The 20,926-nt window shown below is 44.3% G+C and overlaps 1 protein-coding gene across 8 annotated transcripts; it reads right to left on the reverse strand.

The window, feature by feature from the left end:
- Positions 1-177: 177 nt before the first annotated feature.
- On the reverse strand, positions 178-20,751 carry trim3b (tripartite motif containing 3b). Of its 8 annotated transcripts, none has more exons than XM_037468434.2 (18): positions 20,492-20,751; positions 19,672-19,790; positions 8,679-8,845; positions 7,120-7,249; positions 6,536-6,646; positions 6,217-6,368; positions 5,873-6,053; positions 5,588-5,689; positions 5,395-5,493; positions 4,976-5,128; positions 4,482-4,860; positions 3,937-4,040; positions 3,651-3,818; positions 3,310-3,478; positions 2,966-3,007; positions 2,338-2,408; positions 2,111-2,251; positions 178-1,870 (listed from the first exon to the last, which is right to left on the reverse strand). In XM_037468434.2, the coding sequence occupies exons 3-18, from the start codon at positions 8,822-8,824 to the stop codon at positions 1,718-1,720; spliced, it is 2,301 nt and encodes a 766-aa protein (XP_037324331.2). In that variant the 5' UTR covers positions 8,825-8,845; positions 19,672-19,790; positions 20,492-20,751; the 3' UTR covers positions 178-1,717. The 8 variants fall into 8 exon arrangements, with proteins under 8 accessions (XP_037324331.2, XP_062414001.1, XP_037324330.2 ...); XM_062558017.1 differs by having other exon boundaries at positions 20,480-20,751; XM_037468433.2 differs by lacking the exon at positions 20,492-20,751 and having other exon boundaries at positions 19,672-19,974.
- Between the last annotated feature and the right edge of the window lie 175 nt (positions 20,752-20,926).

The raw sequence follows: 20,926 nt of genomic DNA on the forward strand, positions 1-20,926 counted from the left end.
CATCTCTGGGGGAGGGGCTCTATCCATTCAGAACTATTCTAAATATCTGCCCATTTAATGCAAAAACATTTTAGAATTCACATACCCACATCTATGAAACAAAGGAAGCAGATGTATGTCAGGGATAGAGCGCCAGATATAAAAAATAAAACCACAGCGGTCTGATTATGGATTAGGAACGTTTTTAAATGAGTTTGTATTTAGTGTGAAATGCAAATGGAGGGAGACATGGACAATTGATCAATTAACGGAGACAAACTGTTAATTGTAAATTTAAAGTTGAAAGAAGTCTGATTTTAGCTGGTGTGTTTCTCAAATGGCCACATAGAAAACCAAGCAAATGAATACAAATACTGGACAAACCCAAAATAAGGTGCTAATCAACTTCAACTATGTGATTGTAATATACATTAAACAATCTGATTATGTTACAGTAGGTATCTATACACAGGCATATATTACTCTTGCAAACATAACTATTTTGTTCAACTCACAACGGTGCATTTTGGCAGCGGGAAAAGTTACTGTTTAACTGGATGAGAGCTGTGGAGGCCAAAGAGAAAGCAGGCTTTCAGTGCTACTAGTTACAAGGTCTATATACAAAAAGACAGTTCAAATACACCAATTAGAAAAATACTCTGAGCAAATTATGTAGAAAAGAAAAGCAAAAAATAAATTAAGTCCTTTGAAAAAAAGATACAGCAAATAATGGGTATACAACTCCATTGATGTTTGCAAGTTGTTCAGTTGTCCACTTGGCATCTTCTACTGCATTAATATATGACCCAGTGTTGATTAAGTACTGTTCCATCCGGACATCAAAACGTGCGTTCTCTATGAACAACTACATTAGGATCTAAATATGAATACACAAACTAGTGGGGTTAGATATAAGAGGTTTGTTTTGTCAATAGAAGAACAGGATGCTGTGTTCAAAAGCCTTGTTGTGCTTCTTGCTGTTTTTCTTTGGGCAGCAATACAAAAGTTAAAATATTAAACTGAAACTGACTTTAAAAAAAACATCTGAATATCCACGCCAAGGATCTTTTCAAAGTGGTAAAGTGCAAAAGGAGAAAAAGGAACAAATCCTTTAAAACAAAGCATTCTGTCTGGATCCGTTGTATTTACTAATGAAAACTTGAAGGCCATGATGACGGGTTCATTTCTAGTGCACACCGACACACAACAATTCGCAGGGAAGGCCTGAGCTTTGTTATTTTACCCCTCAGCATCATCAGGGAACCAGTAGAGCACTTGGTTGGTTTGCTGGTGTGTTTTCCATCCGCGTGGCCTAAACAAATCGCATCACTAACTGCAGACTGGCAGGCCATCTACTGGCGCTGTCAGAAATATACCTGGTTTGGTTAAATCTCTCCTAAGCTAAAGTTATGCTCAATTAGGGTAAACATCCAATCACAGGACGCTTGGGACACACCAGGATAGTCTCCCGAGATGGGAAATTAATGTCACTTAGCTAGTTTATTTTAAAATACATTTTAATAACACTTGAATTGTTTTTTTTAATTTTTATGTAAACATTTTCTCTCTGAATATTGGATCCTCTAAAATATGTACAGACAAAACCTAAAAGGAAACTCATTTGTGGAACACGGGGGGCCAGTGTGAAGTGTGCAACCACTTTGCGGCCCTATGTCCATGAGCAGTAAGTGATTTTAAGTTGTCTGAGCAAAAAGGTTGTGTCTTCGATGTCTGCGGCCTACTGCAGATACCTGTACACCTTAAAGCAGTGGTTTCCAGAGTCGGCGACAGCCACGTGTCCGTCCGAGGTGAGGGCGAGGCCCTGGGGCCCGTACAGCGGGTCTGCTGACGTGTTGATGTAAGACAAGAAGGAGCCTGTGCTGTCAAACACCTGACGCAGACAAAGGTTAGAGTTTCACCGTTCATATGGCGATACATTGAAGTGTTATCATTAACTAAACAATGGAAAATATTCAACCTTGCAGGTTTTTAATCCGCTATAAACGGGCAGTTCAGTGTCTTCACCGGGCTCCATGAAAGGTGTGATTTACATGGCAAAATGTCTAACTGCAAAAAGTGTTAGTTCACATAGTTGTGAAGTTGATGACAGACTAAACACAGCCCGTCTCACCTGTATTCTGCTGTTACCCCAGTCAGCTACAATGATGTTTCCGTTGGCGTCCACAGCCACGCCAGTGGGGGCGTTGAACTGGCCGTTGCCTTCACCATGAGAGCCAAATTTGAACAAGAACTCTCCATCCGCACTGTACACCTGCGGCGGGGAGCCGGTAAAAAAAGAGTCACGCATGGATGCTCCGGATAGTTCCTCTTTTAAGAGTGAGATGCGACATGACTTACCTTTACAGAGTGATTGTGAAAATCCGTCACGATAATTTCGTTTTTGTTGTTCACTGCAACAAAGTGTGGACCTGGATGAGAGCAGAGAGAAAGGCAGGTTTGGTGTGGAATTTGCTGTAGGTGGGACTTTTCCCTTTGTTTAACCGTTTAATCCCAACATTAAGCCTGTTGTGCCTGAAGCTGCAATTATGAAACCTAATTAAATCAGATTGTTAGCAACTGTGATTTGCTTGGAGAGTAGTGATGGCATGCTTTAACATGAGCTACAGTTGTTTTCCTGTTTCTTCAGAATGTCAAAAATACTAAAAAGGCTCAGAGATTCACCATCAGCACGGATGGTTTATTGGAAATAGTATCATGGTTATTTATGTGAGCTAAGGTACCCACTATCAGCTCTGATTGTCTTTTAGCAAAAAGAAAGCATCGGTTAGTGTGTTCCTTATTGTAAAATTAAGGGATAATTACAAAGGCATGTGCATACATCTGATTATTATTATTATTCAACCGGCACACATTTGAATTTTCAACAATCTGCGTTCTCAGGGGGGGGCAAACACATGATCAGGAGGTCGGGTTAGACACTGCACTGTGGGAGGAAGGTTGCAGCAAGGCCACACTTAGTACTTACTGAAAACCGAGCCAGATTTATTAACATTTGGAGAAAGCTTTTCTGGATTGAAAAAAAAGAGGAAGAAAAAAAGGAGAATCTGTAGTCAAAGATAAAGGGTCAGCAAAGTAGAAAATAGAGTAGGGTGTTCCACACGGTGGGGGCAGCAGGGCGGCCCCTGCATTGCATTGTATATATACAGGCTTACATTTTTAAGCAGAATGTGAAATGTGATGCAATGCATTGATGTTTGGTATCATGACAGAGGGGCAGTAGACGCCGCTGACGGGCATTAAAAGAGAACGCGTCGTTTGAGAGCTACCGGTCAATCTTTAAAAAGACGTCGTTCTTTTGGTACGTCTCACCTGCAAACTGTCTGTCAGACGTCCCCCGGCCTCCAAACTTAGTCACCAGCTTCCCGTTGGATTGAAAGATGAAGACACAGCAGGCCTTGTTGTCCACAGTGATGATGTGTCCATTCTTGTCCACGGCAACACCCTTGGGGCCCATGAGCCGACCTCCACCTATCTTATTCTGAAAAGGAAGGATGGAAACACTCCACTGATGCAAATGTGTCCATTTCAAAAAACGTCACGGTATAGTCCCTTAGTGGTTGCTGCTCCTGATGTTTCCAGGAGCAGATTTAGCCATCAATATACACACATAAACACATATGTTCAGCTGACAATAATTCAGGAGATCTAACCTTAAATTTGCCGTCAGAGGAGAAGATGCTGACCCATCGATTGTCGTAGTCGGCCACCACAATGTCGCCGTTCATGTCCACTGTGACGCCCGTTGGTCTCTGAAGTTGCCCCGGCGACCGACCTCTGACTCCGAAGCGCATCTTAAACTGTCCGTCGTTGGAGAAGACCTGTAATTGGTTCCAGCGCAGAGCCGCGTTTGAGTCTCGTAATCACAGTTCTATAACAGCATTGTCAGATTTAATGGGACCAGAGATGGTTTTCCTTTCCTCTCTGAGTCGTTCTCACCTGTATGCACTGATTGTTGCTGTCAGCCACCACCACCCTGCCGTTACACGAGGCTGATATTCCTTGTAAATTTGTAAACTCTCCTTTTTCTCGGCCCCGGGAACCTGAAATTAAGTAAAAAATAATTCCACATATGCTGCATGCAACTAAAAAATAAGGTTTTTCCAAGCTCATACCACTGGTTTTGGTATAAAACTGTACTATGCTTCTGATAATATTTGAAAACGCATCGTGAGTTTGGATTGATTTTCTACTTTCCAGGCGAAAGCACAATTAGTTCAAAGGTTAACTTGCAACTGCTTTATAAAAGTTGCTGAGAATACTTCACGCTCACACTTAATTCATAATTAATCATAACATTATCTTCGCATGATAGGAACACTAACATCCACAACCTGAGAGTCAACATTTTAAGTGAGTGACGATTACTGTGAAATGACTACAGTGAAAGGGAAATTGTTATATAGATAAAAGGGTATTTGTTTTCTACGCTTCGTTTCCTCTGGATACCACCTCTTTTTTTGACCGGGGTCGTCCCGTCTTACCCACTCTGTAGATGAGCTCATCCTCGATGGGGTTCTCCTTTTTCTTGGTGGTGCTGTACATGCTGGAAGGACGTCGCACCGCCTTCTGCCGAATGTGGCCCCCCGTCCCGCTGGGAGACTTCACCCTCCGCTTCACGTCATCCGGGGACTGCGGCACGTCCGAGGGTTTGAGCGCCCGCAGGCGGAACGGGCTGCCGCGTATCGGCTGCCCGTACAGCGACAAGGCGAAGGAGTACTCTCCTTCGGAGCGCAGCGTGTAGCCCACCTCGTACGTCCCGTTCTTGTTGTCCGCCACATCGGCCTCCGCAACGCGGCTTCCGTCGACCGACGTTATCTCGGCCTTCAGAGCGGCGTTTCCACTGCGCACCAGCTCCCCATCCTGCAGAAGGAAGTAGATCCAATTTTAGAATGAGGTTAGAGTTCAGGATCTCGGGCCGACTCCAACAACCTCGTGGAAACAAACAGAAAATGAGGGGAAACGTTGGAGGCTGTACTTTGTCTTTGGTCGTCACAGTAACTGTGTGGTGCTGCCCGGTTGCCGCGTGGCGGAGGCCCTCTCCTGTGGCTACCGAGGTGTGAGCCACGGCGGCTGTGGTGAGGAGAACTCCCAGGTTCTGAATGGAGCGCCTCAAACCTTCGGTCTCCACCTAGAGTAGACCAGAAAAAGGGACATTTTTACGGTGGGCTCAGTGTTTATGGATTTAAATCAACGTATGAACGTATGAGGGATTTGCAATTTTTGGATGTTGTTTTAAAAAACTGTTGAATCTGCAATTACAAACATTCTATGGAATGGATTAATCAATTTTAAAACACCCACAAGGTTTAAAACACACAAGAAAACTTCACGTGGGAGTATCAGAAATAAAGAGCAGAGAAATTGTTTGCATGAGGAAAAGACGACAGGAAACACCTGACAGTCCAGGTGTGCGTTCTGATGGGGTTTCTCTGGGAAGTCATGTCTGGCCAGCGCCGTCACCCGCTCGCTCATCTGCTTCTGAACCAGCAGCACCTACACTCGCCAGAGAAACATATTGCATTGTACACAAACACATTCTCGCAGGTGTTGTAAGCGGTTTGATAAATATCCCACTCTGCCAGCCCACCTCAGTAGCACTCCCGCGGCTGAGAGCCTGCTCAGTGAAGCTGCAGCTGCTCTGGATGTGTTCCTTCCCCTGAAGGAGCGACGAAAGCTGGGCCTGCAGGACCTGTGGTCGGGCAAGCGGAGCAGTCAGCGGGCTGCACCGCGTCGACGGGAACGCCGCGACACAAGTGGCGGGGTTTGCTACTCGTAAAATGCTTTATGTGCTTTTGTGCGTTCGATTGGGAGCGCAGGAGAGTGACGCAGCTGTGCTTCTGTGTGCGTGGGAGAGACATGTGAGAAACATCACCTTCTGCTTGGTGCTGCAGATGAGCTCCAGGTCCGTGATGAGGGACGTCTTGCGCTGATGCAGCGCTCGTTCCAGCTCTTCAAATGTGCTGGTAATCTCTGCCGCCGCCTCGTTCTTCCGTTCATTCAGCTGGCGGGAGATCTCTATCACCACCTCGATGGACGCTGATAACTGAGGAAGCCTGAAAATGGGACACAGTGTGACATTTTCTGTTGATACATCTGTTGAAGAGCTATAAAGCGACACAAAAACTAAATTGGGACACGGCTAATAAATCCGGAGGCACATGCACCTTCACCGTCAGACGCTTAAGCCTCATAAGACCTGATGTAAAGGAGCCCAACCTGCTGAGTATGGCATCCAGCTGTGTCTTCAGAGCAGCCTTGTGCTGCTCCACCACGTCACGCAGTGGGACGGTCACATGCTCCCTGTGCTCGCCCTCTGTGCAGTCGAGACACATGGCCGTCTCACACGACTCGCAGTAGAACTCCATCACCTGCAGGGGGGGACAAACGGAGTAAGAGAGCTCGCACACGTTGCAGGGGGGTAAATTGGAGGATTCATTTCATTGTTTTTAGTTCATTATTGCCAATAAATTCGAACGTTTGGCCAAGTTTGGGTGGATGTTGAATGGACTGGAGGCGACACAAAAGTGCTTCCCACCTTTCCCTCGTGGTTCGGGCAGCAGAGGGGCTTCACTGCAGCCGCAGCGCTGACCGACTCCAGGACGCCGCAGTCCTCGGGCCGTGTGCACTCTGGGTCTCGTTGAAGGACCTGGTTGACATTTTAAACTTCAATAGATGTCTTTTCAGTTTTTCAAATAGACATGTAAGATAATGTGGTGGGTCTGTTCCTTGTAATCTGCTGATCATTAATAATCATTATAAATAAAATAAAATAAACCAATTATCCACATGAGAACCCTTTATTCTATACATTCCTTCCCTATGACCCAATAGTATCTTTAATCGTCACCCTTATACGCCAAAAGACAACCTCACTTACAAAGCAAATGCTAGAAAACCAGAAATGACCTCAGTCTACAGAAATGTTCTTCCTCTGGAAACACGTATAACAAAAACATCAGTTGAATGAAACACACTCCCCCACATCCTTGAGTTCCATCTATAAACATCTTCAATAATCGTTACTGTTAAGCCAGCTGTGTTTTGTCTTTCGTTCTTCAAAATCCTGTTTGTGAAATATTTGTGTCTGACTTGAATTGAAAAACAGACAAAGAGTCAAACCTCCATGAGATTAGTGATGAAGAAGTTGTTCTGTAGAGCACCGACTCCTTTCTCCGGCAGAATGGAGGTCTGCCGACACACTGGGCACGAGAGCGTCAGGGACTCTGGGGGAATGTAGTTCTGGAGACAACTGCAGGGAGGGAGTCGACCATTCAAGAAAAACAAGCGTTATCTGTATATAATTATGAATCATACTCAATGATGCCCTGGTGCCGTCCGGCATGTGATGCATGGTTGTTTTTCTTTCTAGCTCTTGTCATCACTAAGTTGAGGATTGAAGCCGCAAGAAAGCCAAGTTGTCAACGATAAGTCTCTGTTGTTGTGCACAAGGATACTTAAAAGCTGCTTTGGCTGCATGTTTCACCATTCAGTGTTTATTTATCGCCACAGAAGAACTGGTGTCAACCGGGCAAAGTGCAGCTGTTAGCTTTTGAGACAGTCCATCACTGTTCTGTGAACACCACTCCAATGCTCCGAAGCCTGGATCTACACACTCTTCTTTATATACTATTATTATATAGTAGGAGCACCATAGGCCAAATGTACCAATTGTAGGGGGAGGTCATTTATTTTAACACAATTTGAAATATTTGCACAACCCGTTTGCTGACTCTTAATCGTGATCCTTTAGAAATGAGCACACAACCAGGATTATCACTACTGTACGAAAGAGGAGGGGGGCACAATTCAAAGAGACACAAAACCATAGCAAACCGACTAGGCCCAGCATGGGTTTGACAGCTCAGCCCTAAAACCCCTTAAACTGCATCAAGCCATCCAGTATTAAAACATCTGTCTGACAACATGATGTGTAGCTCCAGACACAAATCTTTTCACCTCAGCAGGGCTCCAGATCACATGTCACCCAGTTAAACCAGGGATTAAATCTGCCCTCCGCTGGGCGAATGCCCCGAATGTTGCCTGGAACAAGCATCCATCTAGTACCCTGTGTGGCTATTCAGAAGCATTCAATAAATAGTTGGTTTAGAATAGAATAACAAAACATACTGAAACATACTGCGAGTTATGATCTTCACCCAACAACATGGCCCCCTCTTTGTTATCCATCTGGCCTCCCTGAACCACACACAAAAAGCTTTACTAATGTCTCCTCTGCTCGGCGTGGTACAAAAAAAAAAAAAAAAAAGGTCCCAGTGAGTATTGCCCTGGGGGGTGTCTTCTTTCTGAGGCGCTGTAGTTTGAAGAATCGTAAGGGTGTCCTCCAACAATCAGCCTTTTCATGGACGTTAATGCTCCCTGACGCTGCGGAATGCACTTAATGCATCGCAGTGGAGTCGGGCTCTAAGCTGCTTCATTGTGGACAGGGATTTGCAATAGATAAGGTTACTCTCGCAGGAGATGTGTAAATATGACAAAATAAAGTAAGAGGATGGGAGGGTAAGAACTGAGATGCAGAGCTTCAGAGTTTTAATCACCTTATTTACATGGTTCGGCAAAAGTTACGTGTAGCAGACGCTTGCACACAGGTTCCGCCTCTGTGCAAGTGATAAGGACCTTTGCTGCTTTCCGTTTCAATGACAATTGTCAAAGTTAGTTACCTTTCACAGAAGGTGTGCAGGCAGGGCAGGACCTTGGGGTTGGAGTAGTGATCCAGACAGATGCTGCAGACCAGAAACTGCTTGTCTATCTGACGCACAACCGGGCTGGTGCTCCCAGCCTCCCGCTTTGCCATGGCAGAGGACATTGAACAGTGACAGAAGTTGACCTGCAGACACACAAAAATGAAAACACAAATGTTTAAAAGTGAGTGGGTGTCACTTTCAGGGCTCCTAATGCTTCGTAAACAGCAGGCACGAGGAACCAAAGTTATCAAAGCCGCTTAATCACTTTACGACAGTATAATGTGTCCATTGTTAATGGTTTTATTTGGCAGGTCAAACCAAACGAAAGCCGGTGGAGTGAAATAGAGGAAGTCCTGACGGAACAGCAACAGATGCAGACCAACCAGTGTGCTCAAACGTTACAAATAAAGCAAGGTTTTTATCTGAACGACACGTGCAGGCTTTAATTTACAAATTCATACCAATTAATTGAAACAGGCTTTTATGGCCACAGAAATACACACTCCTGACCTGTTGGGACATCAAACAAAAATGCACACAAACACATGCTGAAAACAAAATTTGCTGAGTAAAATCAGTTTGTCAGTCCGTCTATATTTTGAAGTCACCAGTCGCTACTGGTAAACTTAATTTAGGTTCATACTGCTGTCTGCTACTATCAAATTCTCTCTCGATCAAGATAAGAGCTCACGTTGCCTTTGAACACAGAATTTAATCAATCTATGGAATTGTTTTGCATGATATTAATTGTTACAAAAGATGTTACGCCAGCAGTGATTAGCATTACAAAAAGGCTTAAAAAAAAGAATGAGAATAAAGAATAAAAGGCCTTGCATACACATCCTTGACAATTTTAAATAGTACCAAAACTGTCAGGTGACCAGAACAGAGGAGCCTCGTGCACATTATAGAAATACTGTACAGCTGCAAGGTTCAGATATTCTGCCTAGCAACACAAACCGGTGCCCCAACTTGGCCCGCTTTCATCAGTGCAAGCCTGAACACATATGGCATAATAACTTAAGTATGTTCAAGCTGCCACTGCGCCATGTTCTCATTGATACCTACTTGTATGTTAAGTGAGAAGATTTGGTATATGGAAAAGAATCCAGTCTGAAATTCAAAAAGTGCAGCAATGAGCGTATTCTCTGAATGTGACACCATAGGCCTCAGGATATAAAGTGAGAATGAATATTTCACACTCACCGACAAGGCGACACCAAACAACTCTCACAAATACACTGATTTTCATCATCCCCCCCGCCCCCCCCGCACACATCTGTCACTGCTGGGTCGAATACAGACCTAAATCCCCCTGTGGACCATCTAGCTCATGTGTCCTGTTGTCTGTTAATGCCCACTGCGCACAAACAGCACAAACAGCTCACACAGCTCACACAGGTCACTTCTGGAGCTGCCAACCATGAGAAGGCCATGTCACATTCACACTCCAGTGAGGGACAGGCGGAAGATGATTACCGGTAAGTAGCTTACGTTTTTCTAAATCTAAATATGCATTGTTCTCGATAAAACCCTCCCTTTCAAACTGGGACATCAAGAGTATCCCGTTGTCCGTTAGATGCTAATTAATTAAAAGAGGGATCAACCACAGGGTGTACCGCAAAGTTCTCACACTGTTGTGTCTGCGCTATGACTCGATGATACTGTACTGCTGTAAATCCCACATAAGAATTCTGTCGCCAATCATCAAGAGGAAAAAAGGGCACATAAGCTCTGAGCATTTGTTCCATGTAAGTCTCATGTAATGTAAAGCTGATGCGTGAAAGGCATCGGTGTTTACAAAACTGCAACAGCAACTATGAAGTTCACAAAAACATGAAACGCATCAATAATAATCACTTTTACACTGCATTGCGTTTACAATGCATCCGATAAACTGTGTTTTGACACGCCGCCAACCTCCTTGACGCTCTTTTAAACTCCTAAGTAGGCCACAATTCTTCGCTTTTTAGGCTTTGAAGCATCCATGACCATTTAACCGAACGGTTTGGGTAATTTAAAGCCTGGGTGAAGACGTACTGATTGAACGCTCTGCGGCTGGGGATGAAGCAGAGAGCCGTCAACGAATAGCAGAAAAATGAAATGTGTTCTCCTGGCCATTAAATGTGCAGTGAGAGCAGCAGCAACCGAGATGACAGCTTTTTCACATGCAACTAATTGTTTCTGTGTGCGTTGCAGTGCATGTATGCAGCATGTTCGTATGTGACAACTGGGTAATTCCCAGTGCATGTATGCAGCATGTTCGTATGTGACAACTGGGTAATTCCTGCAGAGCCAACACACAATGAGTCCATTCACCTCTGGCTTAACTGGACATAAAAAAGTGTCAGTTTTCTCGGTCTCATTTGCAACCGTAACCTCTGCTGCCGTTTTTACTCGTACAGTAGGGTCCTCACAGCTCGTGCGTGTTGCATATAACACAGGCGTGTAAATGAAGGAAGGAAGGGGACGGGGGGGGGGGGGGGGGGGGAGGCAGGAAATGTGACGTCTTCTTCCCAGTTTGTAGAGAGGTAAGGAAAGAGGGGACGGCGAGGCGGACAGTTTAACGAGGACAGGAATGAATACAGTTAAAGTATCAGACCTTCTGATCGCTCTCACGCACCAGCGCAGCAATGAATATGTGCTGACAGCTCGGACAAACAACCCGATTCACACGCTCCCCACTCACGTCGCGTGCACACATGGACGTAAGAGGACAAATACACAAGAAGACTACCTACTGTCAGCCGTGTGGAGAAGAACCATTCAGAAACCATCCATGGCAGCTCTGTGATCCCTGACTCACTCACTCACTCACTCACTCACTCACTCACTCACTCACGCCCACTCCCCCCCAGGCCCTGCTGCCTCGTCTTCCTTTTCCTTTTTCCTTCTGTCGACTTTTTGCTTTTTCCAACACAACGCGGCAAAACACACGCAGTGAAAAAGGCTGAAGCGGGGTGACAACGAGGGGGGGTGGGGGGGGGGGGTGGTACAGTAAACTGTTTTTTAAGGAAGGGCTGACTGGATGCCCTCCGACTGCCGCGCTCCGATTGGCTGGGAGACTTAAACTAGCCGGGATAAAGGCATTGCATCATAGGCCAACAATTCGTGCAGGCCGGAGGGAGTGAGAGGCAGAGATTGAAAGAGAGAAGAGAAGGAAAAGACAAACTGTCAACACTGGACAGACAACAAACTTCCATCCAGGAACAAATAGTATATAATGTCTTAATCCGCTCATAGAAACAGGGTTGGTTCTTGGTCATGCAGCTCGCTCCTCATAACAAACTCAAACAGCAGCTGAGGGCCGACGCTTGGATCATCTGGCCTCCATTTAAAAGTTATGAAGAAATCCGTCATCGCTTAGCCAGCCAAGAACACACGTGCACACTCACACACACGCGCAGGGCAGCCATCCAAAACATAGTTATATAATTAATGATGTCACCTTTAAAAAAAAAAACGTACAATTTGAATTTGGAACACATGCCTCGTATTATAATATCAAATTACACATATGTAGGGTATTTTCTAAATCCCTGCCTACAGGAGAGGGGATCATCACTTTGAATTCCAAGTAAAATGTCTTAAAACAGGAAGGTGTTGCACCTTTTCCCTCAAACGCCCCGTCCTTGAGAGGCGGTCAGAGATTAATCTGCGGCGAGAGGTGACCGCTCTCCTACAAAAACGTCAATTTTACAGTTAATCTGTGCGGATTCCTCCCTCGCGTCCGGCTCTTCTTCCTCCACGCCCACCTCTCTACAATCCCACGTCCCAAAGTCACAGGCCGGCCTTCTGCTGCGGGTCTAACAGGAAGCGGAGGATAAAAGGATGAAAATACCACTCAGAGAATGACATGCTTTGCGTGTTTATTTTTGTTGTGGCTGCAAGGCTTGCTCCACTTGATTGTGGTTGTAAGACCCAATGATTCTTCTCACAAACGTCCAGAATCAGTCATTAAGATCTGCCAGCGGCCCCCACAATGAGTATCCTGAAGATAATACTGTGCATCATAATATGATGGACATACTGGATGTATGAAAAGACAAAGGTTAACACTAAATTAAAAGGTTATTCATTTTTTCATTTTCTTGCATTTGGTTTAATTGGTTGAATCTGGCACCTTTTTGTCAAACAACAAAATAACGTGACAAGACACGTCCTGGCAAACTGTTAGCCTTGCAGCAGATACTATACATGCAGTATAGTATTGCGCTCTCTTTCTCACACACACACACAATTCTCTTGCGTAACAGAGGACAATCCTTACACACGAGTCTGATGGCTTAGGGCCTGACACCATGCTTCTCACACACACACACACACACACACACACACACACACACACACACACACACACACACACACACACACACACACACACACACACACACACACACACACACACACAGTCAGCTGTTAAGGTCTTCCGCCCACCTCCCCCTTCCCTTTATAGCTGTTCAAGCTACACCAATGGCGTACAAAAACACACACACCTGACTGAGAGTTTGAAGCTTGATTTATCCTCAAAAAGATTGAATACACACCTGGAGATAATAGGTGGTGTGGGTGGAGCAGCCTATGCAACCCTGGCTGGTATGCTTGAGAAGCCTCCATTCTGCTGCACAGTTCAGTCTTAAGCCTCCACATACATATACTTCTATATATAGAGCGATCAGTTCTTATCCCCTTCTGCACCACTGGCAGGCACGTGCTCTGCGATGCACACACACACACACACACACACACACACACACACACACACACACACACACACACACACACACACACACACACACACACACACACACACACACACACACACACACACACACACACACACACACACACACACACACACACTGAGGAAAAGCCAAGAGATCCTCAGTCCAGCATATAAAGTCCCATCATTTACATGAGCCTTGTTCCATTACTGCCCATGTATATGTGGCGCACATTTTACATATCTTAGTTTTATTCATGCACAATGTCATTCATATATGGTAACTATGGTATTAACATCTCAAAGCTCTGCCAATCGCATCCATGGGGATTCTGTTTTCCGATTGATTGCCAGCATTGTCTTAAAACAAGATACAATTTGTTTATGATGCAAATACACCGATGAAGAAATGCATCATGCATACACATTGTGTTGACAACTGACACCATGTGTTATAAGACAGATTCTTGTTACTGGCAGCTACTATCAAACGCACAAGTTTGCAGTGCATGCACATCACAGATTGATGGATAGAATGAAGAAGATACTGAAGCTTCCTTTCAGGTACCCAGCTATCTTTACAACATATCTGGCTTCAGGGAAATCAGGTGTGCGAGTCTAGCTTGTCTGTCGAATGCTCAACTTCACACAAATATTCTTAAATTTGCATTCATACAAAACAGACCAGCCCAGCAAAAATATGCTTATAAAAGAACAGAATCAAATCAAATAGACTCAACCTAAACAGTATTAGTGCATTTGCCGAAACTCTGTAAAGTCATCAGATTTTGCAAACTAATTATTATTCGTGACATTGTTACTATTTCACAATTTAAGAAATGAGTTAAATAAGTATATTTTAAGCCCTCACTCACCTGAAATAAACCACTCTCTGTGACCGCTGCAGTCACAAAACTATTTCATCTCCCCTCAGAGAACTTCATCAAGAGACGTTCTTGACACGAGCAACATCAAGGCAGACACCAAAAACTGAAAATTAACTCTGCCGAGCTTTGAGACAGCACAGAAAAAAAGATTCTGCCTTATATGAAGTACAGATATGAATATAAATGTTGTGATTTCTCATCTTACCGAACCCTCTCCAAGCAGAGAGAAATATTCCAGTGAAATAGGAGCATGTGCCACAGGATAGAGCAGCTGATCTTGAAATAATGTGTTTCTTTAAATAACTGAGGGAATAGACACTCTGGGCTAAATATATACATTAACATAAACAGCTACGTCCATGCCACAATGCTGAAGAGAGTCGAACAAACCTTCCAGGGATTCATTTTTCCAGGTGAGCATGTGGAGTTTTAATGTTTACACTAATCTGTTGTTGCTGGTGCTTTTAGAAGAAAAAAAAATGTATTTTCATGTTTATGTAAGAGATATTCAGAACACTAATCACAGCCTAACAAACTAGTTGCTGCTCGTCATGTCGAAACCCCGCCCTAGATAAATGTTTCTTATGGCGTTGATATTACGGCTTTCCTTAGAGTGTGAACTTAGAAATCCTATCCTTTTTTTTTGTTGCATCCTGAAAGGTCAGAGGATTTAGGACTCGCAAGTGTTCGTCAACCTCTGCACATGAAGTAGGGAAACTAAGAATGTGGCATAACCAAACTCCTGGTGGACAAAATAACAGCAACTCCTTCCAATACAATGCAGCACCGTCGGACACGGCTAGTATTCACCGAATTGTATCAAACAAGTTATGTTGCTATAAAATAAATTAAAAAGCACATACTGACCACTCATTTGTGATGGCTAATTCAGTGCAGCCCGTCTGGTCAGTCTGCTTGAAACATCAGATTTCTGCTCTGACGTCAGGTTAGAAAAACCCCAGAACCGGCCCGTCTGCTGACTAGCGCGCTGCAACACACACGTTCATCACGTAAAGTCCCCCGGCAGGGATGATGTAGAGGATGAGTAGTGTCGACGAGTGGTACCTACTCTCTGCTGTCCACACGCGGCCGCACTGACTGACATAAGCGCTGCTAAAATTATCAGCTTGCCTGATCCGAGCAGGAATGTGTCACAGGAACCGCCTGTATCAGCATATTAACACATGGCTCACACTCTGCGCGCGCACAAACACACACATAAAGGTCCACACAACTCTAACTGCACTTTATTAGCACAGATGCATGTCTATGGCCACAAATCAGGATTTCACACAGAGATACTGACCCAATTTACTTTCATTTATATTCACAGCAGTTTAACTGCTATCAGAGAACAGTCCGGCGTGACATGCCTCCAACGCATCGGAGACTGTGTTTCCTTTCAAGAAGTATCGGCTCCACAACCAGTAACGAGTGATCAGGGATTACAACAGAGTGTGACTAATCCATCCTTTAGTGGTGTTTATGTAGAACAATGGCTTCACCTCGCCGCTTTCACAGAGAAGGAAATGTTTGAGCTATAGAATGCTGAATATCTTATTATTTGGCACTTTGGAGCTCAGAATGAAGGGCACAATACAAACATCTCTGTATTGCTATAACAAGTCAGAATGCCATCATAGATGGCTTGTTTCCTCGTTGAAGGAAAATGCAGTTTCTAAATAACAACACGTGTTGTTGCCTGCGAATTAGAATAAGAGTTGAACACTAATAAATGCACGAGAGGGTCACCATGCCATATATCCAGAAAGAATGTTCTTTATTGTTGTTGCAACTGTAGTTGACTAATTTCTCTCTTATAAATGTTTAACTAAATTCAAATGGAGAAAACTGGGTAAAACAAGAATATTTTACTACTGATGAAATGATTCATTCAAGGTGCGATGTGGCCAGTGCTATTGCTGTGCCTCCTTGAGGGATCTATCTGAATAAATCCAACATGACATGACCACATCTATTGCCTCAGTCCCTACGCGTTATACATTGCTGTCCACTCACATTGCAAAATAAATATAAGGCTTCCTATATGGGTTGGACTAGCTGAGTACCAACAACTAAAATCAATTGAAACCGAAATAAATAATAAAAGCAGTAAAGCCATATTAAACATCACAGCTTTCACAGCACTAACCAGACCAGACTGTAAAAGAACCCCGAGCAGAACCTGTTACATCTCTCAGAGGAACTCATGTAGCGTTAGGACTTCATCACACTTCACAACGTTCAAACAATTTGGTTTTTATACTTTTTGCCAGACATTTCTCCCTCTCTGATGTGATATGAAAGTATAATAAATATAAAAGCATGTACACTATGCAGTGGAGGAGGGATGTTGCAGTCCCCCATGGCAACACAATCACCGACTGATTAAGTCTGCAAGGAGGAAGAAGAAAGTGGCCCACCTTCACAGACACACAGTTTACAACTGTTTGGACTAACAGGTGCTTTTTCCACATAATGTGTCATGGAACAAGTGGCATTACAACAACAAGCAATCAGGATGCAAAAATAAAACGTAATTGCACACAGTTATTATTAGAATACATTGCTTCGAAATTGGTGCTCCTTGTATGGGTTGCTGCTGGTGGACTTCAGCATGTGCATCAAGCGAGCTGATAATCCAAGCACAGCGACAGCTCTCTGACATGGACTACGTCAGCACCCAGGGCAGTTAGGACACATTCAGTTAATCATTCAGTGCATGGTAAAGTTTACGTCTCTTCTTGCCTGACACTGACCCCTCCCAATGCAGCTCCAGTGGCATTCCTCCCATACCAGCTGGACATTCCATTCTGGTGGTTTCCATCCACAGCAACAAGAGGTGCACCTGGGTCACTATTTTGACCTTTTGATAGATAAGTCATGTTGAAGTCATCCCCAGTCTTGTTGGAGTTGTATTGAAATCATCATCAAAGCAATCATGCTTTATCACAAAGTGATGTTATTGCACAGAAGACCATCAGCTGTATGTTAAGTTTGCAGCATGGGACCAAAGTCTAGAGCTGGTCAAAGACTACGTTTAAACCACCTGACAGCCGTTTTACTGACTGAGTAAAGGTCTTGATTTCAGCTTGATGTCGATATATTCATGATACTATCTAAGAAGTTCTGGAAGATTTAGTTGGAATATTAGGAGGAAAAGCATTGTTTATGTGAATTCTGTCAAGTTGCTCGAAAAGACACATTTTTAACCTGATTCAACATTAAAAACTCTGACCTACTGACTTTGACCTACTCAATTAAAGCAGTAAAAGCTTCTCTCTTTTTTTAAACATCAAGCTAACAATCTGCACTTATATCTATAGTATCTCATTTTTAATCACAGGCAGGTTCAGCCTCACAGAGCGTATCTCACATACAAGGACAGGAAATATTATCAGGTCATGCTGCGCAGCACACACCCATCACAGGCCTGCAAATGGGCTGCGACAATGCTTTGCATACAGACAACGCCAAGTGTAAGCGTCCACCAGTGGGGAAACAGCAGAGAGACATGGAGTGGAGAGAGTGGGACACGAGAGGCGGGAAAGGCCTGCACCCCCTGCCAGGGGGGAGAAGGGTGTGAGGTGGAAATAGTAGAGGATGAAGAAATGCGCGCTGGCACCCCGTCAGAATGGGCACGAAAGAGTGAGTGTGGAAGAGAGAGACTACTTACAGCAGGTTCCTGGCGGATGAAGGACATACAACGGAAGTTTCAGCTTGCTCTCCTCCAACGGGAGCAATAACCCTCCATTAAACCTAGCATTGCCCCCAGAAAGCACTTCACACAGACCACTGAGGGAGGCAGCGTATGAGCGGGATCCAGATCCAGCTTCAACGCATGTGTGTGTGTGTGTGTGTGCAAGCGGGAGGGAAAACGATTGAGGTACAGAGAGAGAGAGAGAGAGAGAGAGAGAGAGACTCTTAGGAGGCAAGAGAGAAACAGAGAGATTGTATGAGCTGACTGGCTGAAATAGAAATGGGAGGGGGTTGGATTGACCAATAGTACAAGAGATGAGCAGTGGGAAGGAGAGATAGCAACAAAGAGGCCGAGAGCGGTTTTCCCCTCATTCGCCTTTACTCTCCTGTCTCTCTCTCTCTCTCTCTTTGACTACATGTGTATGGAGAATGAGAGAAGTTCCAAATATCAAACAGAAATGTGACGCTTGTGATGGTCGATGAGAGAAAAGGAGAGTCAGTCACTGTGAAAAACAGAAAAGGCAAACAAGTCTATCTCTCGTGCGCTCCTCCTCACGCACACCGAGTTCAGGTGGAGAGCTGATCGAAGCGGAGAGAGATAAATGATGGGAACAAAGCGAGTTGAAGAACGTGCTTGTGAAGAAAAAGACTTCAGCTTAAAACGGAGATGCATTCTTCTGAAGGACAACCAAGAATGTGGCAAAGTGTGTGTCTAAAACACGGGGCCAGAAAATGAAGTGGAAAAGATTGTGTGTACCAGTACAGTATATGAACAATAATATATATAATATCTGTTTGTGTGTGTGTTTGAACAGTGGAGGCATGATAAACGTCCTTCTTGCAAGTGTGCTTATGTGCATGCGCGAGGGGGTGGGTACCAAGCCATCTTTTACTGCGGGAGCAGCATGTTGCCATGGAGACTGCATCCAGTGCAGCAGAATACACACAGATGGCTTCACTTTCCCCCTCTCTCTCTCTCTCTCTCTCTCCCCTTATTCCTGAAACAGTCAGTTAGCCACTCATCCCCGGGCCAGAAAATCATAAAAACTGGTTTAGCAAAGCCCTGCAGGTCTAGACAAGCTTTTGACTCCGCACACACACACACACACATTAATAAAGGGACATACAGCTAGAGGATTATTCACGCAACAGTCCGAGCCATTAAACCCAACTTAGAGGCTTCCCGCTCAAGACTCACATGCATGATTGCCTCCCTCTGTCCAGATCACTTGCTACATATTTCATTGAGTCAATTGGATGGAAAAGACATGCGTACCGACTTCGTCGCCATCCGCTCAGCTTGGCTGCGCTGTGACATTTACCCAGCTGATCAATTCGCTGTGCGGCGCTCTAACTCCGTGACATTTAACACCATCTCATCTGCGTAGATGAATAACAGCACGCGTTCTAATCAGATCGACTTCAGCTGGTGCAGGAAGGACACAAATATCCGCACCGAGCAACCCTTTTTAAGTCGACTGATGAATATAATGTCCTTTTTTAGGGATGACAACAAACCCCTTTGGGAGAGCTGAAAAAACATTATGAAAACCACTCAGCTTGAGAATGTTCTTTGTACATCGTCAGTGTCAAAACAACGGATAATACCAAATATGTGCCAAAATTAAACATAAACTTTACATCTTTTGCGTGTACTTACTCATCCATTCTGCCACCAACAAGCTTGTCACTAACGGAGGTCTGCTGGTAAGTGTCCGAGATTTTCGAGACGTTCCTGCTCTTTTCGATGCGCAAAACAGCTGAGACCAACCGACGGATCTGAAATACAAAAACAAGAATACACGAGGCCACTCAGTAGATTGTGTTTGGTTTTTCCATATGACCAGAGAATCATCCAACATCAACTATGTCACATGTGTACTTCCACAAGTAATTAAACTTGACTAATCTGTTATTTTACTTGCTTCCCAACAATTATTTTGTGGAGAACTGTCGTGGCTCTGTGCTGATGAACTGCATGTCGATGTACCAAACCAGAAAAAACATACTTTTGTAGAGTTGCACCATCTAGTGACTGACTGGGGACTTAACAGCATCTCAACATTACACGGGACGAAAATTAAGTGAAGCATACAATTTGACAAAGTATCTAAGATGCACAAGGATTGGAGTCTTAAAATGACACTTTTCATTAAATATCGAAAGGCAACGGAGTGGATAGAAAAGTGGATTCAGAAAAGCAGTTTAAAACACACTTACATTGAGGACGATCACCTCTGACCCCAAAATGTCATCATTTTGTTTAGCAAAATACTAGCAGCACTTTACGCGTAGATGCATCAGGTTTTCCTTTAAACTGTAAACGGTCCAAGGCCCAAAGCTGCTGTGGGGAATTAAGTTTGCACACCATGTGATCTTCTGTCATGCTAGCAAAGAGAGAGAGGCGCTTTGCTTTAGGGATTAATGCTCAAGGCCTAAACAGAATAAGAAACAAAACTAGCTTTTACCTGACAACGTACCTCACAGTCGGTCTGTCATTATACACTCTGGAAAACAATGTAGGTTCTGCAATGAATTTTCGGTCCAGGTGCCACAGTGCAAAAACATCCAGGGTCAGCAGCAAACAGGTTTCATCCATAAGTCCTCGTGAGCTTATGTTTTGCTCCTCTGCATATTCCCCTTTCGGTTTCCTCTGTCTTTAAGACATTGTCTTCCTTCCTCACGCACCGTTTTCTGCTTAAACGCTTCCTCGCAATTCAACTTGCAAGTGTCCTCCCTCTCTGACTCGCTCCAAGCTCCTCCCAGTCACCTCCTTTCTCTTTACGCATTCACGCCCGTTTCCCATCTTTTCACTGCAACACACAGATTCAGGTCACCTCGAGTCATCGGGGGGGTTGACTCACATGAGGCGCTCCTTGGAGGCGCTCAACATTGGACCACAAAGGGCCGATTGT

This window comes from Pungitius pungitius, chromosome 16, assembly GCF_949316345.1.
Source record: "Pungitius pungitius chromosome 16, fPunPun2.1, whole genome shotgun sequence".
Taxonomy (NCBI): Eukaryota; Metazoa; Chordata; class Actinopteri; order Perciformes; family Gasterosteidae; genus Pungitius; species Pungitius pungitius.

Excerpts from the sequence above, each read along its gene's own strand:
- trim3b (XM_037468429.2), bottom strand. The coding sequence starts at position 19,329 with ATGTCACAGCGCAGCCAAGCTGAGCGGATGGCGACGAAGTCG. Across the intron at positions 4,861-4,975 it reads CTGTGACGACCAAAGACAAA|GATGGGGAGCTGGTGCGCAG; the intron begins GTACAGCCTCCA and ends TTCCTTCTGCAG. Across the intron at positions 2,409-2,965 it reads TAAATCTGGCTCGGTTTTCA|GTCCACACTTTGTTGCAGTG; the intron begins GTAAGTACTAAG and ends GCTCTCATCCAG.